The sequence below is a fragment of the Aphelocoma coerulescens genome, chromosome 6 (assembly GCF_041296385.1).
Source record: "Aphelocoma coerulescens isolate FSJ_1873_10779 chromosome 6, UR_Acoe_1.0, whole genome shotgun sequence".
NCBI lineage: Eukaryota > Metazoa > Chordata > Aves > Passeriformes > Corvidae > Aphelocoma > Aphelocoma coerulescens.
Genome location: NC_091020.1, coordinates 24,922,521 through 24,947,742, shown reverse-complemented (window position 1 = coordinate 24,947,742; position 25,222 = coordinate 24,922,521). Strand labels below are relative to the sequence as shown.

The 25,222-nt window shown below is 46.1% G+C and overlaps 1 protein-coding gene across 8 annotated transcripts in view; it reads left to right on the top strand.

Moving 5' to 3' along the window:
* The window catches only part of SH3PXD2A (SH3 and PX domains 2A), a 255,167-nt gene that overhangs the window by 42,575 nt on the left and 187,370 nt on the right, over positions 1-25,222 (top strand). For all 8 annotated transcript variants that reach the window (XM_069019941.1, XM_069019939.1, XM_069019938.1 and 5 more), the window contains exon 2: positions 486-566. In XM_069019941.1, coding sequence (XP_068876042.1) covers positions 486-566 — 81 coding nt within the window. The remainder of the gene's footprint in view (positions 1-485; positions 567-25,222) is intronic.

The window sequence follows — 25,222 nt, the reverse complement described above, 5'->3', positions numbered from 1 at the left end:
TTGAACCAGAGCCACTCCTTGCTTGGGAAGGGTGACAGCCACATCTCCATATACAAAGACACCCTGGAGCATGGGGTTGGAGATCAGCACCCCACAATGAGCTGTTGCTTTAGGGGTGGAATAGCTCTCCTGGCCATGCCTGCAGCTAGCCCTGGGACCATCCAAAGAAGATAGAAAGCAGGGTGTGCTACCACAGACCAGAAAATGTGGCGTCACTCAATTAGAGTTTTTATCACAGGCAGAGCAAAGTCGGTGGGAGCTGCTGATGGGGAAATGTGGGAGAGCACTGAGTACTCTCCTGAGACTTCTGCTGAAGGCTGCAACAGGCTTTGGTTTAGGCTAGTCCTGCACCCAGGGCTATATTCTTCACTGTGAGCAGGAACAGCCACTGAGATCTGAAATTAACCTAGGTTGACTGTTCAGCCTTTGGATGTATCCTGTGCTTCATGGCCCAGGCTGATTTGTGTTTTCTTTTCCCTGAACAGGTCTATATCATCAATGTAACATGGTCTGACCTGACTTCCCAGATCATCTACCGGAGATACAGCAAGTTCTTTGACCTGCAGGTAAGCCTGTCCTGTCTAACATAAAATATTATTTCTACTCATGCTTCTAGTCGTGTTTCCAGCTGGGTTAATAGTGCCTTTAAATAAGGCTTTGTGCTTGTTTGGTCTGTTACATGTCATGATCTTGAAACTTTTCAGACTCTGCCCTTGTAGGGTATAAGATAAGTGGGTGGTATGCTCACAGTGAGTAACTTGCACTGTAAAGACATTTAAAGCTGACATTTTCATGAATGGTTCCTATTGAAGAGGGGATCTAATTTTAAATACTTCAGATGCACTTAAAACAGAGAGAGCGCTACATTTTGGGCCCCCAGAAACTACTTACCCGAGTAACTGAAAACAACAGAGCTCTTGCACACTCCCACAGCAGTTCAGTAATGGAGATTGCAGTGGAAACCTTCCAGGGTCTCCTCCTAACCATCTACCTAGCCAGCCAGTGTCCTGGCTCCTGCTGTTTTGTACAGCTCCTTGGCTCTATTCTGTGCCTGTATATTTAGATTTCATCAAAAGCTTTCTTGCTGGATAGCTGCTGACCAAAGTCTGAAGCCAGGAAATCAGCTGCTTCATTTCTGGTAGTGCTCCCAGGCACCTGCATGGGTAGTGGGGGGCTTTGGGGCTGGTGTTCTGTTTGGCAATAATCCAGATTCACTGATATCATTGTAGTTTTGTAGGCAGCAAAACTGTAATTGGCTGGGGTAAAAATAAAAGCTGTGGTTTGAGAGACTCTTGAACTTTGGGGAAAATGTTGATTTTTGGGCTGGAGCTTGTGTTTGGAGATGGGCTGAGGTTACAATATCAAGTGAGTCCTCGCAGTCAGTGTTGAGGATGTAGCTGACTGCGCTGTGTCCTGAAAAGTAACACTGAGCCTTTTCGCATGATAAATTAGGAAAAAACAGGTTCTTGTTTGAAGTATCTTAAAGAGCTCTGGTTTCATCTTTTTTCCCCTTTATGTTTCACTTCTGGTACTTGGAAACCTGAAGTCTCTAGGCTGTTTTGTAAGCTGAATCAGTTATTATGGCCTCCAGGCCTTTTGGGTGAAACATGACCATTTCTACAGCCAGTCCTAATGTCTGTTTGCTGTGTGGCCGGAACACCACAGAGGGATGTTCTTAAGCTTCCTCTTGTGTCCATCTCTACTTCTTACTGGGCTGAAGTGCCAGTCCCACTACTGTAAGAGTATGTCAGCATCTTCTCTGTGTCTGCTGTACCTGCTAAAGATGCACAGCTCCCTAGTCACAAACATTTGTTGTCAGCATGCGAATTGTGGCCAAAACTGTTTCTTTCTTTTTCTCTCTTCTTTTTCCTTTCGCCACAGTTCTGTTTTCATGTATATGTTGTTCTGGGTCTCCCGGCCTTTCCTGGTAGGTTTGAAAAGTTCCCATCAAGTGTGGAGTTATCAATGGGGTTAGTGTGTTGGACAGGAAATGATGTCTCAATCAGGGAGTGAGTCCTGAAAGGTCCCATTGATAAGTGCAAAGGGGCCTAGCCAGTGCAAAACTCCCGCTTGCATGACGCTTCTCCCCCCACGAGAAAATACGACAAGAAAGTAACAAAATTCCCTTCTTTAACCCTTTTCTCTCCCAGAGATCTCTTTCAGGGCCAACACTGCACGGGCAGTGTCAGCCCTCTCCAACAGCCTCTTTAGCTCTTGCAGCGTGAGGTGAAGGGTTACAGAAACTGAGGTCTTCACTTGAGATTTCTACGGTCCTGCCACGTTCCTGTACTATGTCACTGTGTCCATCTGTTTCCCAGCTGTGATATGGGGACAAGACCCTGTGTGCTCAGGCTGCCATAATGTGCTTTTAGATTCCCAGAGGTGATAGATGATTTTTTTTTTTCTTCCTATTACTCTTTCTGGGTTTTTGATTATGCCTGAGCATCTGTTAGGTGAGGCAAAGAAAACTGCTTTGGGTCTTGAATTGAAATTTGTATTTCCAGCTTTAATGAGGCTTGCAAAGAGAGTTGGAAAAGCAAATGAATGCTTAGTGGCACTTAGGTTTCCCAAAATGCAAGGGTTACCCAATGGCTTGATGTGCAGAGATTCTTGCCTGAGGAGAAATTTGCTCCAGATCTTGGGATGACTTGCACTTTCCAGATTTTTGCTGGAAGCTTGAACTTCTAACTTAGCACCAGTTGAATGTGGGGTTTGCAGTCTGATACCATGCATGGTAAGGTGGTCTTAGCATAGTCAGTCTACTTTGTTAATGTCCCTGCTTATGCCCATGTGGCCATTCCAGGAGAAAACCAAGCAAATGCTTAGGGAGTAACGCTCAGCCAGCTCACGGGCACCACTCATGTCCATAACAGCTGGAGTCCACAGGTCTCTGCCAACTCCACTCACCCTGCTGTGTCAATGACAGAGCTGCACTTCAGGGCTTCCAAAGCCCGCACGTGTCTCATTTGCTCTTGACTGGAAGTGGAGGAACAAGGGCTGACTTGTAATAACTTAATCAGGGCTGCAGTGCCTGGCGTTGATAGTGAGACTGGATACGACCCATGGGGAAACCCAGGGGGCTGCCCAGGAGCAAGGAGGGAGGAATACAGATAATTAATTTCACTACTCCATTTTCATGTTTCTTTAAAAAAGAGCCCACCCTTCCCCAAACAGCTGTCTCTGTGGGAAGTGGCTCAGTGGTTTTGAGAGCTGTAGCATTAGTAGAAACTGCATTTTTTAAAATACTTCTTTGCAAATTCTATTAGGCACTGCAGGTGGTAAGAGGCTCCTCTGTCCCAAGGATTTGAATCCCAGGAGAGTTTGGCTGTGCTATTTCAGCAGTGCATATGCTCGAATTGGGAATCAGGTTGTTTTTAAGTTGACTAATAGGGCAGTAAGGCTGGTCATACCATAGCATTTGTTTGCCCCTCAAAGATGTGAGAAGTACAGCAAACAGAACCCAAAGCAGCAAGCCAAGTGTCAGCCCTGTGCTGCTTCACTGAGGGCTGGATATCTGTAAACACAGGTTTAAAATTAAATTAGGGCATTGCTGCATCATTTAATTGTGCAACCAAGTCACATCTGCTCCTGAGCATAGGTCAAATGATGGCAGCAGAATACATGTGGGTGCCAATGTTTCAGTAAATAGGATTGAAAAGATTGAATTAACTCTGCATAGATGAAAGCATTACTATAAATTGCTTGTCAAATCCCATTATCTGTTGTCTTTCACCCTGGGGAGACATTTGCACCTGAGCACCATGTGGGGTCAAAGCTATCTCCTAATGTAATATTTTGAATGTTGTTTTCTTGCACTTGCCTGTAGCGCAGAACAGAGGAGCATGGGGAGAGTCATGTGAACACCACCTGTGGGTAGTGCTGACCCTTGTGACAGGCTGGTGGCTCATTGGGGCACATTCCCTGGATGCTGTTTGAGGTCTCCTGTCATAACTGATGGATTTGCTGCTGGTGGTTGCAGACTCCTGTCCTGAGGTGATAGTTCAATAATGCTCCTGTTGTCTCCAAAGGAGCAGAGAAAGGACACTTTTATTAGGCTAGAAGGGATAACACCTGGCATTTCCACTGTGCAGTAAAAGACATCTACAGATGTAAGGCCTGTGTTTTTCTTACTGGAAAATGCTTTTGGGGGTTGTTAGCAGGAGGGGGATTTGTAGTAGAGTGTGTGCAGAATTGCCCAAAGTATAAGGTGAAGAAGTGTGGAGATGCAGCCAGCTCTCACCCTCCCAGTGGCCATGCTGGGCTGGAAAGCAACCACAAAGTTTGCAGCTGGCAAGAATGAAGGATGGATCTTTCTCCTTTCCCCATATCATCCTTGCAGTTGCTCAGTACCACCTTGGGCTTTTTACAGCTATTATGACCCCAGTTGGGTGCTGGTCCCACTGCTAAGAAATCCCCTCCCCAGCAAAGTGAGCAGGGAAAATGGGACCAAGGATCCACGCCCGGTCTCTCAGCTTCAATCACCAGCGGTCACCTGCTGCATTTTATCCAGTGACTCCAAGTGTCCTGGTCTGACTCCATGCCTGTGTTACTCAGTGCCTGCAATCAGAGCATGAACAGGACCAACACCTCAGCAGAGGGACCAACCCCTCTGTTCCATGACGATGGCTGGGTCTCTGTGTGTGGAGCTGGGGGAGAATCCTTCCTCACAACAGGTGAAATGCAGCTTTCTCCAAGGCAAAACACAGCAGCTGGATTTAGCAGCATGCCACCATCCCACAGTGGGTGTTTGGCTGCGTGAGAGGCGAACGACATCCCCGCTGGAGCCGTGGCAGGAATGTTAGGTAGGCAGATCTCCGTCTCTCCACACAATGACACACACAGGCAGTTTGGCTGCAAGGAGATGTCTGAAATGTCACAATTTTGAAAAGGCAAATAAACAAGGCTCTGTTGAAGCACTAGCTTTGTGTATCAGCAAAATATTATCTGCCCAACATAGTTTGCTGATCTAAGAAGGTTTTCTTCAAAGTGGCACAGAAAGAGGAACTCACTAGCAGCCAATTAGAACTTTAAAAGGTAAAGACTATCAAGAGTTTTACTAGGAAGAGGAAAGTCATGTAAGGAGTTTTCATCCTGATGATAAAACATCAAGAGCTTCATTTGTTATTGCTAGGGTCATCCTGATTGTTTATAGTGCTATAATGGAGTAACTGAACATTGAAGATGACATTAAACAAAAATGGTAGTATAAAAACTAGTAACTGCAGTCTGTATCTCTGCTTTTGTTACTCAGACTGGAGTTCACGTGAGTGTTGCTGTTATCAGTCATTCTCCTGCTACGCTATACTGTAACAACCTCCCTTTCTCCATTCCCCAAGCTGTATCAAATAGTGTAATGTCCACTCTCGTTCCCAGTTTGGTTGTAACTGTGCCATGTGCCTGAGTACCCTGGATTTCACTGGGTCACTATGATTTGAAACAGGACCTGGTGGCTTTGGCATGCAGGCTTTCTGGGCCAGAGCAAAGAGGGAATTCTATGATTCTGATGGAATTGTGTATATTCACTCCAGTAGTTAGTTTGGGTTAATTGCCCAAGTGAAGACCCACAGCCCTAATTCTGGTGGTCCAGTGCAGTCTAACTCATTACTGAGCGTTTTTGTAGAGCCTCTGGTATTTCATGTTGTTCATGCATTTAGCTCTGCAGGAAAGGTGAATGGACAAGTCCAAGCATGCACTAAGTTTATCAGTGGTGAAGAGCATAGGTAAGAATGCAACGGGGCAAGTGTTCTCCTGTGTTTGCAAATGTTGACTCCTAACCCTCAACCCACAGACCTCTTTAGCAGGATGAGCAGTCACCCACTGGTCTTCCCAGCCATCCAGAGCAGCAGGGTCACTCTGCAATGGGCGACCCTCTCTTCTGTAGGTGCCACCCTGTGCAGAGCCCCTGGCTGGCACTGTGGGAAGGGAGGGAAGGAGGGCTGCTGCTGTGGCTCTGCACGAGATGCAGCTTGCCCCTCTCATAGCGTGGGAGGTTTGTGTTGAAAGGATTCCCAGCCTCTGACGAGCTCAGGGAGTGTTTCTGTTGGGCTGCGTGTGCACATCTGAGGGTGCGTAAGGAGACGGGCAGGAAAGCTGGAGGAGAAGGTAGGGTTGAGTCAGGCAGGGGAGGAACAGCATGGCAGAGATCGCTGCATCAGGCTATGGTGCAAGTGCACAATGAAATTGGTGTTTCTGCTGCTGGGCTCTGCACATGCCTCCCTCTGCTCTGGGCTGTGCTGGCCTTGGCCGGGATGGGCTGGGTTGCAAGGATCAAGTTTTCTGTTCCCATTCCCTCGGTGCAAGATGCTGGGCTTCAGCATCCTGGCCCTGCTGTAAATGTTGAGAGCTGCTCTGAAATGGTCCTCCAGACCAGGGGCCTGGCTCCATATCTGACCCATGAGGTTCAGACCCAGTACTTGGCTTCAGGGACATCCCTGATAATCTTGGAACTGGGGAAATGGAGTTACTGCAACAGCTGTAGGCTTTCATTTATAAACAGCTTCCTTAAGAGCATTATTGAAACTGAAACAAGACTGGGAAAATTCAGAGGAAATCTGAACGTGGGTCTGTCAACACGTCTGTTCCCAAAGGTCAGTGCTGGCTCCTTGGGGAGAAATGGCACATCCTTTCTTCTGCGTAAACACGGGCCAGTTGTTTGCTGCTGTTATCCCAGTCAGTGAGTGGAGAGGCTGGCAGTGCAAGGTTTACAGGGGATGCAGAGAAACATATTTCTAGGAGGAGCCCTGCACCGCTGTCTGTGAGGGTTGACTGTGCCTCCTGTGTTTCGGCAGCTGTGCTGGAGCTCCTGGTGCAGCCATGCTTGCAAGACTTGGCTTTTAGTAGGAGAGACCCCTAAATGCCTGCTCTCAGAAAAACAGCAGCAAGCTTGTAACAGGCCTTCCCAGGGGAAATGAGATGCCCCTGGGCGAAACTTAGTAGCTGACATGGTTATTGAGCTGAGAATGGTTGTCTCCACTGGTTTAAAAGCTATCTAAATACCATTTGTCCTTCTAGCCCCTAGTGCCTTAGGATACCAGCTGGCTTGGGGCAGTATCTTTGTGTTCAGTGAATAAATGGAATTGTTTGTAATTCTTATTTCCATCATTATTTAAATGTTTGCTTGGCAAAACAATCTGTTCAGCTTCCAGTATTTGTTTTTAAAGAGACTTTACACGTCAGACAAAGATGAGGGACATGATGAGGAAATGGCAAAGTGCCTGTGCAGCTACAACAGAGGTGCATTGAATATGACCATGGCAAAGAACCCATGGTTGAGAAGGTGACCCAGCCTATGGGAACCCTCCCCTTTGTACTGTTTCACTTGGGTTCTGTTGGAGCATAAAGCTGACACTTGAATATTGCCCTTCTGCTGCAGCATGGGAATCTCCTGCAGGGTGGCTACAGGGCAGTATTTGCTGCTCAGCACCAATCCACCTCTCTGGCCAGGACATGGGTGACTTTAGAAAGTGAGGTGGTGGCTTAGCCAACTCCTCAGGGTGTGACAGCAGCAAGGCAAGAACAGAGATGATACCCATGCTAGTCTCTTGATGGTCTGGGCTCTATATGTAATTAGGCACATGAGTTTTGTTGGTTTGGGTTTTTTTTAAGAAATATTGGGAGCATCACAAAGAGGTTGTTGACTTCTTAGCTGTGTCCTTTTAGCTGTATATAGTCTGCCTCTAGCAGGCACAGAACACAGTGAAATCAGTCAAAAGTGTTATGTTCTGGAATTATTCTCTTGCTTTCTGGAGTTTTGGTTTGTGTAAGTTGTTCTTACCAGCAGTACCTACATCCCCCCCTTATTGCTTGCTGGCTTGGAGGCTGTGAGGATGTTGGAGACCCTGTACTATAGGAAGGCCTTTCCTTGATACAGCCACAGAGAGGAAAAGCAACAAGTTCTTCCTAATGAACTGAAGTGACTTACATCAGATCTGGAGGACTCAGACCTATTTTCATAGGTGTTGGTTGCTTTACATGTTAAAAATCCAATGTATCAGGAGCATGAGTCCCTGCAAGGTTGTGGTGCTAATGGAAATCTAAAAACATTCCTGAAATTGCCAAAAATTCTGAATCATGATGGAAAGCTTTGGTATGGGGCCCAGACCTGCTGGTTTTGTGCCTGGACAGTATCTCATACAAGGGTTTATGCAGAATCATGGTAAAAACTGGGCTGAAAGCCTTTCTTCATCAGAGTGTGTAAGGCTCAATGTATACCTCCCATTTTACCCCTCCTCCATCTCTAATATTTTGGTGTTGGGAGCTCTCATCATAGATCTTCACAGCAGGAATTAAAGCTCAGCCTTGGGAGCAGCCCACTTGTTTGTTACCCTTGTTCCAGGTTTTGTTTGCTGGAACAATAAAACACGGGAGTGCGGTTTGGCTGTGGGACCGGCCCCAGCCAAAGCTACAGCTCTGGAGCTGCTGGCCTCACACAGGCAGCAAATTCTCCAAGTGCCACTTTATTTGCATATTTCCTCTTACCAGATATTAAGATCAGCCTTTTTTTTTTTTTTTTTTTTTTCTGGAATATCTGTGTGAAAATTAAATTCCTTAGCAGGATTTTTCCATGGCCTTTTTTTTCCCTGAAGCACCCAAGCCTCGAAAGTTCAGGCATGACAATTCCACCCCCTCCAATATGTTGTCGCTCTCCCCTAATCGTACTCAGCTTTCAATTATTTATACGGCTGGAAAATTGCATGGAGTTCACACCCCCAGCCCTGAAACACAATTCCACTTTTGTGCAGGGAATACAATCCTTCACTTTCATTAAGTGTGCGGAGACCAAGATGAGAAGTGCCTGTTGTGTTCGCATCCCTTGGCTCGTGATGAGAGGAGCTGGTTGTTTTCGCAAACGTCCTAAATAGCCCTGGAAGGGTTACGGGGAGTTTATTTACATTATTGCATTTAAGTGCAAATAGAAAATTGCCCAGCCATAATGGAAAGTTTATGCAGGGCTCTGTCAGGGCTCTTTTCCATGTCACCTCACCCCTCCCGGCTTTCTGCTCTGACAGGCTCAGATGTGGGAAGGCCCTGTCTGGAAGGAGCAGTAGGTCTTGGTCCTGTCACACCATGGTTTGCTTACAGGACACAGAAAAGCATCAACTGGCGTCTCTTCTGCTGTGGACTGTCCTGCCTGCCATAAGAAAGGCTCCTGATCAGGCTCACCCCAGCCTGATTTATGAGCACTGGGTGCTATTTGCTTCTTCCCCATAACATCTGAATGACTGATCTTTTCATCATCAATGTATGGAGCATGAAGTAGGGAATTTGTTTGCCCTATTCCCTTCCTGCTTGCCTCCAGTCACAGCATGGTTCTTCTTTTCTGCAACCAGAACAGTTTAATGTCTCGTGCAAATGCAAGTTTGTTCCCGCTGCAGAACTGTCTTTTGCAATTTCCACTTCCCTCCCTTCAAGGGAAGCATTGAAGTGGAGTGGTCAGGGCAGTAAAACCCACAGAGCTGAGCAGACACATGGTGAAGTCACGCAAAAAGCAGGAATAGTGATGCTCTGGAGGAAGCTCAGCTTTGTGCACACTCCTTCCTGGGTGCCGTTTGAACAGCATTCAGCCAGGCTGAGGGCTTTGCTCTGCACCTTTTGCTTTTCCATTTAAAAGGAGAGTTCTGGTCTGTCAGATCTGTGCTGGAAAGGGAGGACTTGAACTCTCATAGCACGTCAGATCCTTTGGCATTGCCCTGGCAGCCTGCTGAGTCCACACCTGCCACTGGGCATTTACCTACACAAGTGCCCACAGCTGAAGTTTTTTTAAGCTATCCCATCTGGGACCCTGTGAGGGTGCAAAGGCAGCAGAGCAGGGAGTTGCAGTCCAGTGAGGAGGTTCCCACTTCAACAAGTTGCTGACAAGTTCTTGATGGCAGGAGCTGTGAACGAGCTCACAAAGGACTAAGCAGAGACTCAGAAGAACATCCCAGTGTGTTTAAGATAATTTCTGTAATTCTACGGTACAAGCAGAGCTCTCTAGTAAAGCCATTCTTGAGGCATCAGTGTTGATCCAGGGGTGCCTCTGATTCACCAGGTCAGTCAAGGGCAGATCCTAATCGATTTAGTGGTGCTTTTGCAAACAGAGGGAACATCAGAGCCATGTGGCTAGGTCTTGATGCATTTGTTTTTTAAAGGGTGTGTTAAGAAAACCAGTGAGACTTGCTGAGCTGCTCCCTTCAGCCAGATGTTTTGAGAGAATTGAAGGACAAACCACAAAAACACTGTGAAAAAGAGGGGAAAATGCCAAGTGGGAAGAAATTAGAAAGCAAACTGGAAAAGGACTAAATAAAATGATAGTAGGGAAAAAAATCTTTCAAAGGACTAGGATGAGTTTAATGATTGAAGTTTTGTCTTAGAAGGGAATACACCTTATCCACCTGGACCAAAAAATTATTTCACAGACATTTCTTTTTATCTGGCTAATCTCTGGCTTTTGACAGCGCAGTGAGTTGGGATGTTGTGGCCTCTCTGTTGTCTGGGGATCTTTGAAATCCAAGTCCAAGCTTTTCCTGGTCACTACAGTGATGTGCTGCTGCTTGAACAAAACTGCTATGTGTTTTCCTGGTGAAGAAAATGTGTTGTGGGATGGCACATGATGAACACCTATGTCCTTGTAACAAGTCCAGGTTGTCTGGTAGTTTTTGGTGTGTTGGTAACTGTTGGTGCAGCTTTGCAAAAGCCTCTGTTGCCGTGTGCAACCCTCACTGTATTACTGTGCTGAGGGTTAGAGGGTGTTGGTTGCTTGCACATAAGGGTAGGATTTAGCATTTGGTGCTTCAGGAGGTGGTAGAGATTCATTTGCCATTGGATTCTGGGAATAAGGCAGATGGAGCAAGTGGTGTGCTCCATGAAGGTGGTCCCTGGTCATCCTTATGTAAAGGGGAAGTTTTCAAAAGGTGCATCCAAGGTAGAGAGGAGCCCTACAAAATTTCAGGTTCGTTCTGGATGTGGGAGAGCCCTGGATTATGCAGCTGAGCAAGGGTGTGCTGTGAGCTGCAGGAGCACTAGGGCTGTCAGTTCCTGCCTGTTGTTATTAGGAAACCTCATGCTGAATCCTGTTCCACTCTTAGGTCAAAATATATTTCATTGCCTTAATGTGGAAATGTTTTTTGTGTAATTAGGAGCTCGGAGTCTGCGGAGTGGAAGAAGGAGGGGGGAACTTCTGGTGCGGCAGGAAGGTTATCTGGAAATATCCACCCATAAAATGGGGGCTATAATCAGCTCTGCTGGAGAAAGTTTATTCATTAATGTTTGTAAAATGCTTTGAAGTCTTTGGCTTGGAGTGTTTTTAACACAGCCAAATGTTAGCTGTATTACAGTAGCTAAGCCAGACCGTAATGGCCACGTTCCCTCTCCTCCCCCTGAGCCCCCAGACATTTCTGACAGGGTTTGGTGAAGAAGTGAAACATCAGCAGAGTGACCAAAGAGAAGTGAAGTGCTCAGCAGAAATATAAATAGTGCTTTTCGTTCTTGGGATTATGTCCTGATCCCATGGAGTCTCGTGGTTGGAAATGGAATTTGTAGAAGGGATGAGGAGTTTATTTCCAAGCTTGTACCATGTCATCCCAGTTGGTAACTGGTTTAGGGTCCCCCTGAATTACGATGCACTGGTGGCTTTTGGGTGATTACAGTTATCCCAGCTTGTCTCCATGGGAAGTCACCTGAGTGAGACTGGCATACTGGGATGGAAGGGAGATGTGGCTGTGGATGGAGTGCATGGTGAGCAGGGGAAAGACTTCACTGGGGCAAAACAAGGAGGCCCCAGAACGGGATGTAGGGAGAGTTGGTTTGATGGACTGCTCAGCTCTGGCTGCCCCTAAATGCCCCTTGCTCTGTGCCTGTCCGTGTCTTACAGCATTGTGTATCCCCTGTCAATAACAGAATAGCATTTGCCTTTTGTTTTGCCTGATCTCTGGTCTCAGGAGGTGAAACTTGCTGATGGCATTGGTGGCAGCAAGGATCATTCCTTTTCATGTGAAGGAATTGGGGTGGATTCAGTCCATGCTGTGTCCCTGCAGTACCTGTGGATGAGATTGCAGCGCAGACACAGCAGGTAAATGGATGTGCCAGGAGTCATGGTGTAAGGACACATCCCAAAGAGTGAGTTCCTCTTACAAAATTTTTCTCTGGGCTTGCAGGCATTTGCTCTGGGTGGCAACCAGGAACATCTCATTAGCATGACCTGGTGTGTCATGTGTTGAGACACAACCCATAGCTCTCCTGGCCAGCTCTGACACTCTGGCTTGTGATGTATCCATTCCCTGGCCTCACCCAGGCTTAGGCTGGGATGGCTTCCTGCCTTGGGGACTGCATTGCTAATCTTTGCCTGAAGATTTGAGGTGCCCAGACATGCCTTGGTATGGGGGAGGCTGCTCTGCATTGTTATGATGGGTCTCAACTGGGTGAGAAAGGAGATGTCTCCAGCCCAGAGGCAGAGCACGCTGTGTTGTGTGCACCCTGTAGCAAGTATGCTGGGAAGGTGGCTTGGCAAAACAGAGGCATCAGCACTTTCCCCAGAGACCTGATGTTTCTAGTGATCCATCGTCCTTCGAAAGCGCCCTCTGATCGTGGAGCTCACAGCCAAAGACTGACCCAGCCCTCGGCTCTAATCTCATCTTTCCTCCAAGAGTCTGGTCCCTGGAAAGTTGCAGCTCTCCAAGAAGACATTCCAGGGGGGTTTAATCACTGCACTCGCTCCAGCCCTGCTGTGCTTGTGGTCTAAGCACCTGCTGTTTCATTTAATTAGCAACAAATGGGAGGCGTGGGTTGGGGGAAGAGAGAGCAGCACCCTGGTGAAGTATTTGCTGCGATGTGATGTGTTTTATTTTGGGTCCGGAATGGAGGCCATGAGGAACATTTTCCAGAGGGCTCCATAAACCACCTCTGTTCACAGGGTGATTATTTGAGGAGGGAGAGGAGTGTGGATTTAAATTGGTGCCACTAATTTCTGCAAACAACCGCATTATTTTTAATTCATACTCCAGACTCCCTCCACCCATGGCTTGATGTTGGGAGCTGTGAATTTTCCACGTCATAACAAAGTCCCTCTATAAAAGAGAGCCCTTTAAATATATTTCAAAAAATTGATTTCAAATATATCAGGCTCTCAAATAAGTCAATATTCAGAATGGAAAACTAACTCTTTCCTTCCTTCATAGTGGCCTGCTCATTTATTTGTATTTCAGTAGCACATACCAGCTCTGAGCAGAGGTATGTCTGTCTGGTGTTAAGGGCTAGAAAAGGCACGAGAAGCTGCAAGATAAGTCAAAAGAAATAATGCCTTTGTTCACCATGATCAGTCAAGCTTCGTAGCTCTCTTTTGAAATCAGCATGTTACATTGCAGCAGCATTTTACCAATGGAAGGAAGGGAGATGGGGACAACTGGGAAGGCAGACTGCAAGACTGAACCACTTGTGATGCACAGTGGCTGTGTCCTGTCTTTGGGAGATCAGCAGCCAGAGCTCTGTGCAGGGAAGATTACAGTCACAGCTTCCATGTGCTCCAGCCCACCAGCACTGGGAGCTCCTTTTCTCCATTGGGGTGGCAAGTTTCACAATGATCTCTCATACTTCTACTTGTGTAAGCTGTAATTCTTACAGTTATTAATTAGTCTAAGGGCACAAAATGTATATTGGCCACTTGTCTGATTTTCTTCAGGTGGTGGAAGCACCATAAGAGCTGCAAGACAGAACACTGAAGTTTTTCCCTGCCCTGACTAAAGCAGGAGAGCTGGGTTTGAAAGATTTGTCCTTTGGATTCCCTGTTCTGAAAGAGTTCATCTCCCATGGATTTGAGAGGATAAATTACTATGTGGCTGTCAGGTATCCAGATGCAGCAGTGACTGTGGTCATGTCAAGAACTCAGACTGATCATTTTGTTCTCATGTGGAGTTTTAAATTCAGTCCTGGGTATTGGGTTCTGCTCCAAGGACAGTAAAAGTTCACAGAAAATTCTCTTCTTTTGAGATTGTCATAATCTTGAAATAGAGAAATTCTTGCTGTATGTCCATCCTACAGGCCTTCATTATTAGAATAGAATATTCCAGTTGGAAGGGACATAAAATGACTGTGTAGTCCAGCTGCCTGGGTATTTCTGGGCTGACCAAAAATTAAAGCAAGCTAAGGGCATTGTCTAAATGCCTCTTAACTACTGAGAGGCTTAGGGCATTAACCACTCCTCTAGGTAGGCAGTTGCAGTCTTTGAGCACCCTCACAGTAGAGAATAAACCAGTGTATAGGTACTCATTACCTACATAATCATCATATGCTCACTGCTGTCAGTGTGGCACCATGATAGCTGCTGGCTCCAAGTGTGATAGAAGTTTCCCTGGGAAGGGAATTTGATTGTGCCTGAAAATCCAGTGGCATCATAAAAAATCCTCACCTTTACATGAGTGCCAAATAATGGAAAAGTGGCCTCTGCATCCTAGAATTCTTAGATTTTGCAGAAACTGGCTATTTTTCTTTCTTTTTGGAGTAGTTTAATTGATTTTTTTATCTGCTTGCAGGCACACAGGGCACCTGCACATGTCCCAGAACTGTCAGACTCCTGCAAGTCAGCATTATACTCAGAATCAACCCCATAACCCCCCAGCAGTGTCTCTTCCTCATCTTAGTTTTTCCTTCTTTCTCTATGTTCCTATCTGATGATAGAACTAGGTTCTTTCTGCATGGATCAAATATGGAAGCAATACCTTGAGGGACTCATTCAGAGTCAGGATATGAAGTCTGGAGTTCTTTTTCTACCTTTGACATTTGAGAGATGCTTTTAAGTAGACGAGATACTATTACAGTGTCAGCCCATCTGTCAGCAGAATTGGTGTTTGAATCTCCTATTCCTGTGCTCACTTCTAACAGAAAGGCAAGTGAAGCTTGCCTTGGCAGTTTACCTTGTTGCAGTATGGTTAGGAAGGGAAATCTGGTTTTGTTTTCAAGCCTCTGTTGAACTTGCAGTGTTTCATGCTGTTCAGTCCCACATCCAGGCAAGGGGATCACCTGCCCAAGCTGCTCTTGCAGTTTCTCTTGTAATGGAGAACAGCCCCTTTGCCTCCCTTTTCCCCTGCTGGCTCTTGCTTTCGAAACATGAGCATCTTCCTCCGGCTTGAAATCCTTCTCCAGGCTGATACTGATCTGCAGGGTTCAAAGCTGGGGTGGGATTTCAAAGCCTCCTTGACCATATTGGATCTGCAGTGTGACGCTCAGGCCGTGCTGAAAGCCTGAGTTTTGAGGCACATTTAATCACATCTCTGCACCTGTTAGGGTGGAAAAATTTTCTTCTGAGTTTTGTTTCTGTTGTTCCTAAGCCACTCTCGGGTTTTCCTTCGTTCTTGCCCAGCGCAATGTTCTCTGGCATCAGACCTCATGGAGAGACATGCCCCAGTCCCAGATGGAGGGCTAGAAACAATTGTCTGCACCTGGCTCAGCAAAATAGTTATTTGCGTGTATGCATGTGTCTGGTAATGGAATTTGTTTGGCCAGTTACTTGAGCCAAAGGAAGCCTAATTAAGCAAGATAACTTTGCATCTGGGTTGCTGGCAAAGAGCAGTTCTCTGTACTGGCTATGGGAGTGTAGTTGCTGCCCTCCCATGCCTTTTCTGCCCATGTTTGATGACAAAGGGAGGTTGGCAGTAGCTGTGATTTGTTGAGGCTGGTGTTGTGCTTTCTGATGGAAAATGGGCCATTCTGTGCTCTGATATTTTTCTTACTCTCAGGAGGGTGCATACATGGAACCTAATTTTTGAAGTTGCTTGTGCCCTGTAGAAAGCAGTTGATGTGTCATTCCTTCTCCCACCTCCTACTCACTTCACTTCTTTCTTGGTATCTTTTTCTTTTATTTATTCAATTGAACTTGTAGTGCTAGGTTCTGCAGATGGCAGCTCTCTAGAGCTGATTCCTTACAGCCATAATGCTGAGGTGCTAAAGATAGATAACCCTATGGAGGGACACAAAGATCATGTGGACTTTCAAAACCAGCAGCCAGGTCTCATACTGCAGTGCCATCAGACAGCTTGACTGCTGCTCATTCGGGAATTACAGGGCCTGGATATGGCCTGAATCTCTTTGATGCAAGTTAGTGTCTTCCTGGATACTTTCTGTGACAAAATATCATCATGTAATTTCAGGAGGAGTCTGTGAAATGTTAATTTCCTACCTGAGCCAGGGGCTAGGGCAGAAGAGAGCTGTGTGGTACCTGGAGCTTGTTGGCCTTTCAACACATTTTTGAGGATGTTTCTACAATCTGGACATCTTTCTGATGTTTCTTTATTGTGGCTTTGTGTGATGGAGAGGAGGAGAGAACAGACAAGTGCAAATCCACAGGGAGGATGAGAAATAACCCTGGATGCCTGCGCAGTGCCCAGCAGGGCACAAATGACTGTCGTGCTTGTTTGCCCTGCCTGTCTGCCCCATCCAGCTTCTAAAGCTGGTCACAAGATGTGAAAAGGCATAGAAATATGCATCATCACTGCTCTTGTCCTGGATGGACATCAGCCTGTCCATCAAAGCAGTTTGTAGGTCACCTTCTTCCCCTCAGAAATGTTTTGGATGGAGCTGCTGGATGTGACGTGTTGTTGCAGCTACAATTTCCTTGCTTTCCCTAGCACCCTTTCCTTGAATCACCCAAGCACACTTTGCATAGTGCACACCCAGTGTGTACCCTTCAGCTGGCCACTGTGGTTTGCATGTGTGGCCAGGCAGGCTGTAGAACACTTGTGTTTTTGTTTTATGACTGAGAACATGCCTAGTTAAGTACCAACTGTTCCTGGTACTGCACTTCTCCTCGTGTCAGTGGAGGAGGATCCGCCAGAGGAGAGCAGGCATGGATGCTCACTGGCAGGCTGGGCATGTACCCAACTGCCTTATGAACCCATAGGTGTTGCTGCTCAGCCCACACGGACACCCTTGGCTTAAAACTCTGCTGCTGCCCTGACAGGGATGGGAACAACAGCTCTGGCTTTGAAGGCAGCACTGTGCTGCCTGTGGTGGGTAACAGTGTGCTCGGTACCTCTTGCGCCTGGTACTGCTGACCATGGGCTCACCGTCAGGTCTCACAAATGCCACTAGGCAGGGATAAAGGCTGGAAACCGCCTGTGGAAGGACAGAGCTGGAAGGAGTCCCTCTCCTGGATGCAAGCATCTGCCTCCATGTGCTCTTTCTCCTTCACAACTTGTAGCAGTTTTCTCATCTGGAAGTTTGGAAAAGTCACAGCCCTGACAGTATTTCTTGACAGCGTGCCTGTGCCACTTAAAAGCTACTGAGATAAAAAAAGACGAAAATAACCTCTTTGCCATTGTCAAAGACCTCCATCGATGCTTTTCATACCCTGCCAAATATTACATGTGATTAGTTGGTATGATACACAGAATAGCATCTGGTCCACAAGGAATGCGTCCAGAGATGGATGATTATTAGCTGAATGAAAATCCTGGAGTAGGGCTCGAGCCTGCAGAGCGTAACACGGGGGCCCTGTAAACACTTGGAGTGCCCACCCGGCTCCGAGCAGCACATGCAGCCGCCGTGGCCGCCCTCCAAGCCCGTCTACTTTCCCAGGGTTTGCTTTCATTCTCAATTAAATTAATGAAAGTCCTCAGGCAGACTTGTACTTAGAAAAATACGATTTCAGTCCTAGCCTCCATTCTTAGGGTGCTGGGTCATGTCCTGCAGGACGTGTTGTCCCTTCTCCCACTGCAGTCATGTGTCATGGTTTGGTCCATCTACAAGGTCCTTTGGGACAGCTCTGGTCCCAGATCCCCTGGGATTCTCATTCTGGGACTTTATGACTCAGACGTTACCCAAATTCCCCTTTCACTTTTAAAGCGAGAACGTTGTCCATGCTGCATGTTGGGGCAGGGACCAGAAGGAGCTGGTGTGGGTCTGAGTGTGCTGCTAAGGTGCCTGTGTTGTGTGGTTGTGCTAGCGATGGCAGGGCTCTTTAAAACAGTTTTTCTGATACCTGTGAACTTTGTCCTCCCTGTCCAGAAATAAATCTACAGAGAGAAACCAATCCCTGAGATGTCATTACTGTAGGCACCAGTAAGGACTGATCATTGAAACCTAGGTTTGTTCTTACATTGTATTCTAGAGTGCAAATCCTTTCCTTCCTGCATTGCAAGCCCAATGGGACAGCCAATGCTTTTGGAGTCTGCCCTTCCCAGGCACTGACCACCTCTACTGTCCCTACATGCCACATGAGCATCCTGGGGAGATGCCAGCATGGCACCCAAGGCTGGGGGGTGCCTGAGCTGAAGGGCCCATGCTGGGGCTGGGTTGTAAGGCTGGCAGCTGGCTCCAAGCTCTTGGAAACCTGTCCTGCTGGCTGCTTGTTACCTCCCTGGAGGCCCACAGCAAGGTATCTGTTACATGTGCAGCTCTCTCTGCCCACTCGGGCGATGGGATTTTTGTCTGTACTCCTTTCTAAATCCCCCCAAAGACAAGATACACATGTGTTTGGAACCAGATATGCAGGCAAAACATCTCGTGGTTTGGAGGTAGGGAGAGAGGAAGAAAAGAAGACAAAGGAGTCTCCTCCCAGCTTGCAGTTAAAACCTGTGGTTATGTTGTGCTTGGCACAGTTTCCTCATTGTACTGCGCTGGGCGGTCGCTCTCCTCTGGCAGATGCTCTCCCCAGAGCTATGAGAAGTGTCCTACGGAGATGAGTAGATACCATTTCAGATGGAGTTTGTGAAGTAAAATGTGCCATTGTGTTTGGAGCTATTGTTTCTGTTTTCAATATTGAAGTTACTCATGGTTTCCAGGGGACAATATATCAAGCAAAGCTAACAAGCTGTAGAGAAGATGTAGACTATGAAAACAGAGGGATTAAGTTTCATACATTTGGAGCTAAAGTCTCATCTCTCTCTTAGCAGTGGGAGCAGGGAAGTAGTCTTGCAGACTCACAAAACTACCAATTTAAGTGAGGGTGTGTTTTTAACAGGCTTTAGTTAAAACTATGGTCAGCACTGTGTGAGCAACTTAGAAGACTCTCTAAGGATGGATTCTGTGGGTGCAAATTCAATGACCATCCAACGTATAAATTTGGTTTCAGAGAGTTTCTGTGCCAGGCTTTGTACCAGTTCAAACAAAATCAGTTTGCAAAGATGGGGTCTGGCTGGCTGGGTAGTCCCTGCCTAAAATACCCATGAAAATCCACTGTTACCTCTTTATGAGAGAGGAGTAAGGAAGGATAGAAGAGGGCATTGCATGACAGATATGATTCTCCAGCTCTTGACATCCCTTTTGGGGACTGCCTGAACACAGGAGTCGTCATACTGACAAAGAAGGGGACCCATTAATGAAGAGCCAGCCCCCATTCCCACAGGATGCCATCCTAAATCTGTCATGTTACGGAGCAGATCAGGAGTTTGGTTCCCTGGATGATCTGACAGCACTGAACAAAACAGAGGTAAAACCAAAACAGCCTGTAAATCATGCTGACAATATCTGGTGTGTGTTTTTGCTAACAGTAGGGATGCAGTTAATATCAGCACCCTGCTAATGGCCCTGTGCTGCTTTTGGGATGCACCCTCCAGTACCCTCCTTGCAGCTGCAATGCAGTGTTTGATTCTGCTGCTAGGGGGTTTTTTTTAAGGACCAGAGGGTTTTTTGAAGCCCTGCAGCCTCCTACCGACCCGTCTAGCCTTTGCGCTGGGCTGACATGAGTTGAGCTGCTCCTACTTGCATGAATTTAGGGCAGGCACTCTTAAGTTTTTGCATTGTGAGGACTTCAGTGTGACTTGGTAAGGTTAGTGAACTGATAAACCCTAAAATCTTAGTGGGGCTATGCTGTATTTCAACAATTGGCTTGAAAGGGTTGAAATTTAAAGAAGGATGGAGAGTAAATATTTTTTTAAATGTCTAAGTGATGTAGGAAGCAGTGATTAATGGAAATGACCTTGGTGCTTTGCTCCCTTTCAGTGAAGTGCTTAGACTTGCCCTTGTGTTTAAAACTGGAACCTCTGCTCTGACAATGCTGTCAGATGCAATTCTGCTGTATGAAGGCCAGAGCTGAGTGTCCAAGGGCACCACTACTGCAGTGTCTCTCACTGGGACACACTGGTCTCTTGCTGCTTATGTGCAATCTGAAAGAACACTTAAAGCCTGTGGGTTTTGTAAGGATAAAAAAATTGAGGATGTAAGGAAAGATGCTCTTCTTTTGAAGTTAGCTCTTCTTCCAGACAGGATTTTTACTGTGACCTGCAGTGAGCCTTTTAGAACATGCCTAGGTTGTGCAGCCTGAGCACCTGGGCTGGCTGTGGATGTGCCAGCTCTGGAAAAAAATCCGGCAAATTGCTTGCACCCCATCACGAAATTATGAGCCTTCCCCAGAAGCTAATTGACCTGATGGGGCATGGCATCAGCATGGCTCTGGCATGTCTGCATGACCCTGTGGTGCCACATAACTGCAGCATTCATCTCTCTAAATCAGGCATTGTGGTGCGGCCTCACTTCCCAGGGATGCTGTCGGGACAAATCCTCTGTAGATACCAGAGTAACAGGGGACGTATAATCACCATGGATAGATGGAAAAGTATGAAGTAGCCTTTGTCCAAGCATCTTCCAGTGTGGTTAAGTTGGATGAGGCCAGTTTAATTTAGCACTGGGGAAAGAAAATGCTTCTGGCAGGAGACTTCAATAGCTGCTCTGTGAAAGGACAGTGTGGGCTTTCTGAGAAGCTCTTCAGAGATGCACCAAGTGCCTCTGTCATCCCAAACCAGCACCTCAGAATGTTTTGCCAGTCTGTGTTAGCCACAAATGCTGGGCTCATTCTGTGGAGCCTGTAGAGAAAGCTGAATTTCTTATGAAAAATACCAAATGTCTCAGCTGGGAAACAGCATTCCCTCTTCTGATGGATTGTGTTGGGGAAAGACCCCCAGTCTCTGCTCCCCGCCTTCTTCTCCCCTGGCAGTTTTAGTTGGATACTGAGAGGTTTGTAAGATTTCCAAGATTTCTTGTGGAAATTTTCAGACCTGAGAAAGGCATTTTCCCTTTGGGGATTACACCATGCTGTAAATGTCTGTTCTCTTTATTTTATATGCATTTTCCTGCTTTTGTTTGACTTTCTCATGGATTGCACTATATTTAATTCAGAACGTATCCTATAATGCTGTAATTGTCAGGCATGTCAGCTGGTTATCCAGATGACTTTTTGCTGTAATTTTTTTTTTCTTTCAAAATAAAAGGAAAGCAGTTGCTGCTGCTTCTCAGGGATTGAATTATTGCATTTCTCTTGCATGCTGTGGCATCATGTAACACCACAAGGGAGCCAGTGTCACTGACTGCCTGATACAGTTATTCCTGCTGCATTGTGGAACCCGTTACAGCTTTAGGAAGAGATGGAGTTTCACCTCCTTCTGCTGTGTGAGATGTCAGTTCTATGTGTGAGTGGCTAACAGATGAGCTCCCCTGGGCTCAGTCTGTTCCACGCCCTCACCCAAAGACCTTTTGCAAACTTTTCCTAGTTGGTGTTATGCTCAGGAACAGCTCTGCTCTGGCCAATTTTGAAGGGATGGGAGTTAAGCAGACCTCCTGCTGTCTTGTGTCCGTGGGAGTGAACTGGTTTGTTGTTCCTTTGAGAGGGTGGAGCAGAGGAGAAATAAAAAGAAGCTCAGAGAAACCTAGAGAAAATTCTCTAACAGCTGTATGCTGTGGAGGGATCTGCCCCAGTGGCAGAGGTTTCATTCCCTGCCTTGCATGTCCTTTTGTCATTGATCTCAGCAGGTATGGTCCTGAGCTGGAGTAAATCAAGTCCTTCCACTTACGTCATGAATGTTCCCCTGGTTAACCTTAGCAGAAAACCTATTCTAAAACCAAACAATTGAAGAAATTATCTTCTCTAGACCAGTATGTAGAAGGTGAATCTGTGGATATGGCTAACCATCTTCCTTAGGTGAAAGACCCCCTTGGATTCCCTGGTTAACCAGGATTTGGAATATGCTATAGATGGACAAGCCCACAAATGAGAGGATAATCGTATCTGAAAACCACCAATAATACTTCTTCCATTTGCTTCTGTCCTGCTGGGTTTAGATGAGTGTAGTTCCTCTGAGTTCAGTCTCTGACTCCTGCTCTGCAGCATAAGGCTCAGAGCCTGTGATGGCTTTTGATTAAATCTCATGCCACCTACCTGAGATCTGTCTCACATTTTGCAGGTGCAAAAGCAGAGACAGGACCAGAGAGGTTTATCCACAGGAAAACTCTGGCAGATGACAGAATTCAAACCCATCCTGGCCATTTCCTGTCTTGCAGATCACATGGTTTATAATTCAAAATATAGCTGATGATGCTGAAACCATCAATCCCATCAGCAAGCAGCACAGCTGGTTTCCAACTTCAAAATGAAAGGAAATTACTGCAGCTCCTCAGGGGTTTAATTAATAACTCCTATTCTGGTATCTTACCTCTCCTTCTCATCTAAACTTGTGTTATCTGCATTAGGGACTTTCAGTCTTTTCTGATTTGCAGATGCCCTTAACCCCTCTTGCTGAGGATGTGAATTCCATCATCACTAGTTTCAGATCCCTGGCAGTATCTCTGCTTTTCTTCCAGTTTCTTTGGCAGACTCTCTCAGAAGTGTGCACACAAACCCCATACATGTACAGATGCCTCCTCTCCTCTTACCTGTCTCCCAGTTGGCTGTAGCCCTTCTTTCCTCCTTGGGACTCCTAGATCAGATCAGCCTTGTGAGAAGGGATATGCCTGATGCCTGACTGTCCTCATGTACTTTACCTTTGAAGTCCAGGAGTGTCTAAATTAAAGTTGTCAGTTTGCCTTATTTTTATGAAAAAATGCATTTTCTGATGAGTGCTTGGAAAGAGGGAAGTTGATGTGCTTGTTGGCATTCAGTGTAGGAAGAACTGTAGTCTTGGCCATTTGGGTGGCCAAGAGTAAGGTGGCAAGCTGAGGTTTCTAGGGGCCCCTTGAAAAAACTCTGCTGCTCTTGGTCATGGTTTGATTTTCAACTGCTCTTTCTCTGGGACACAAGTAAATTACACCCTGGAAAGGGAGCGAGGCCTCATCTCTCTTTGTAGAAGGTCAGAGTCCTTCACCATTTTGCAAAGGTGGATGTTGTTTTGCTTGCCAAAGTAAGGGCTTGTATGAAAGTAATCCTCAGGATCTTTGTGTTATAAAAAAATCTCCCTGTGACTGCAGTGCTGACCTCCTGTGGAGCTTTGGTTTTATCTGTGCACATGACAAACCTGCATCCACTTGAAAAGGAACCAGAAAGATTTCCACACTAAGAGATTATGTAGGTGTCCTCATTTGCTCATTTCAAAAGGAGAACTCCACTCTTCTGACCGGCGGAGTTAAAACTGCTGCAAGGAAGGAAGGGGAGGAACCAACAGCCCAGCAGGAACCCATCTATAGTCTGTGGTGTAAGGCATAGGTGGGGGTCAGGTGACTGTCTCAGCGGATTAATTTCAGGGAGTTGGATTTGGACACAAACTTCCAAAACCTCAAAACCAAATGAGGAACAAAGCTCTCACTGGCAAATGCCCCAGGGTCAAGCCACTGAACAGTTTATATGTTCATGTCCCCTGCACTGGCTGGTTTGTAGCAGAGTAAAAGCCTCTCCTGCCAAAGAGAAATTGCCTCTTAGTCTTGGGTGCTGTAAGTTCTTATGTCTGCAGCAGCAAGAAATGTTGTTTCATGAAAATTTAACCAAGATAGGTAAAATGTAGTAAGTAAATTATCAGGAAGATGCTTGGCTTCTCATCCTCAGAGATGCTACTTCCAGTGTCTCCAAGGGCACTTGTTTTTCTTTATTAAGATTTTTAACCAGGTGTTACCATTGCAAAGCAGACAGGGCTGAATCTTATTTTCACAGCAGAGCTGATGTGAAATGACCAGAGATGCTGTTATCTGGCAAACACAAATGGTTCTTGTGTGCAGGAGCATCTCTTTCTTCATGGCATATTTGCATTTTAGGTAAAGGTGGCCTGAGGCAGAAGAGATGAGAAGGAAGATGCCTGGAAAAGTGGTTGAGTTGATACTCTGAAATCTTCCTATTTCATTCTTGCAAGTCAAGTGATTTCGTAGTTATGTACAAATTGAAAGGAGTGGAGTGGGCCAGTGCTTTTGAGTCTGTTTTCATTTTAATGAGCAGTAACTCACATGAGTAATTCCCTTGATTTTTAATGACATTAATTGCATGATCATTTGCTTACCACTGCAAGAAAGTCATAATCCGGACCACAAGGTTTTATAGCAGGTCTTCTAAAGGAGTTTTAGGCAGAAGCAAGAAGGAAGGTGCTCAGGATTGTGCAGGACTTGGGTAGGAAAGATGTCAGCAAACCCAGAGCAGTTTGGAGAGACAAAGCCTGGAGAGGCAATTTTGGTGGTGATTTATTCGTGGACACACATCTATTGTGCCAGAAGTGAGAGTGGGATGTGTTTGTTCAGCCTGACTCCAGACATGCTGCCTGAATGGATGGGAAGCTCACTTCCTGGTTTCCATATACCCTCCCTGTTTCCAAACGGATCCTCCACCCTGTGATACAGGGACATGGTAACAGTTTTTTTCTGCTCACCATACCAGTCATGCAATTGGAGGCTCCTCCTCATTGTGAGCAAATGAACCTCCTCCAGGTTTGCCAAAATGCACTGCCCAGCTGTGTTTTTTTTGGTCTGCCCAAAGTCAACTACATCCCTAATTCAGTTTGTTGGGACTTTGCATCCAGACTTCCCTTCTTTTCCTCCATACTGGGATGATTTTACTCCAGGTGACAGAATTGCTTTCTGATTTAACACACTTTGTCCCTAAGTTAACTGTCACATATCAAAGATGTGAGCAACAACTTGTGGAGACTGCCCATGTCTGAGCAGAATAACCTGGGGCATTAAGTGAAGGGGTTTTTTAATCAGTCATATGTGTATTTGCAGTTATAACAAGAATAACTTCCTTTAATGGAAAAACATTTGTCACAGACAAAAGAGTTTTTGACTTTCAGATGCTCTGCAGACATCTAATTAAGAGAACTGAAAATCTGTTTATTGGTCTTTGTCTGTTAGTCATGTGAGGAAAGGGCTGTGCCTACCAGGAAGAGTTTTGGTAGTTCAGCCCTTAACTTTCTTCATTCCCAGCTACTCCATTTGTCTCCTCAGAGCTGGGCTGAGTGGGGATGTTAGGCATTGGCCTGGGACACCCCATCACATTTGGAAGATTTGGGATGTTTCATTCAGGTACACTGATGGTTTTTTTTCTCCTGTATACATCTCTTCCTCATCTTCC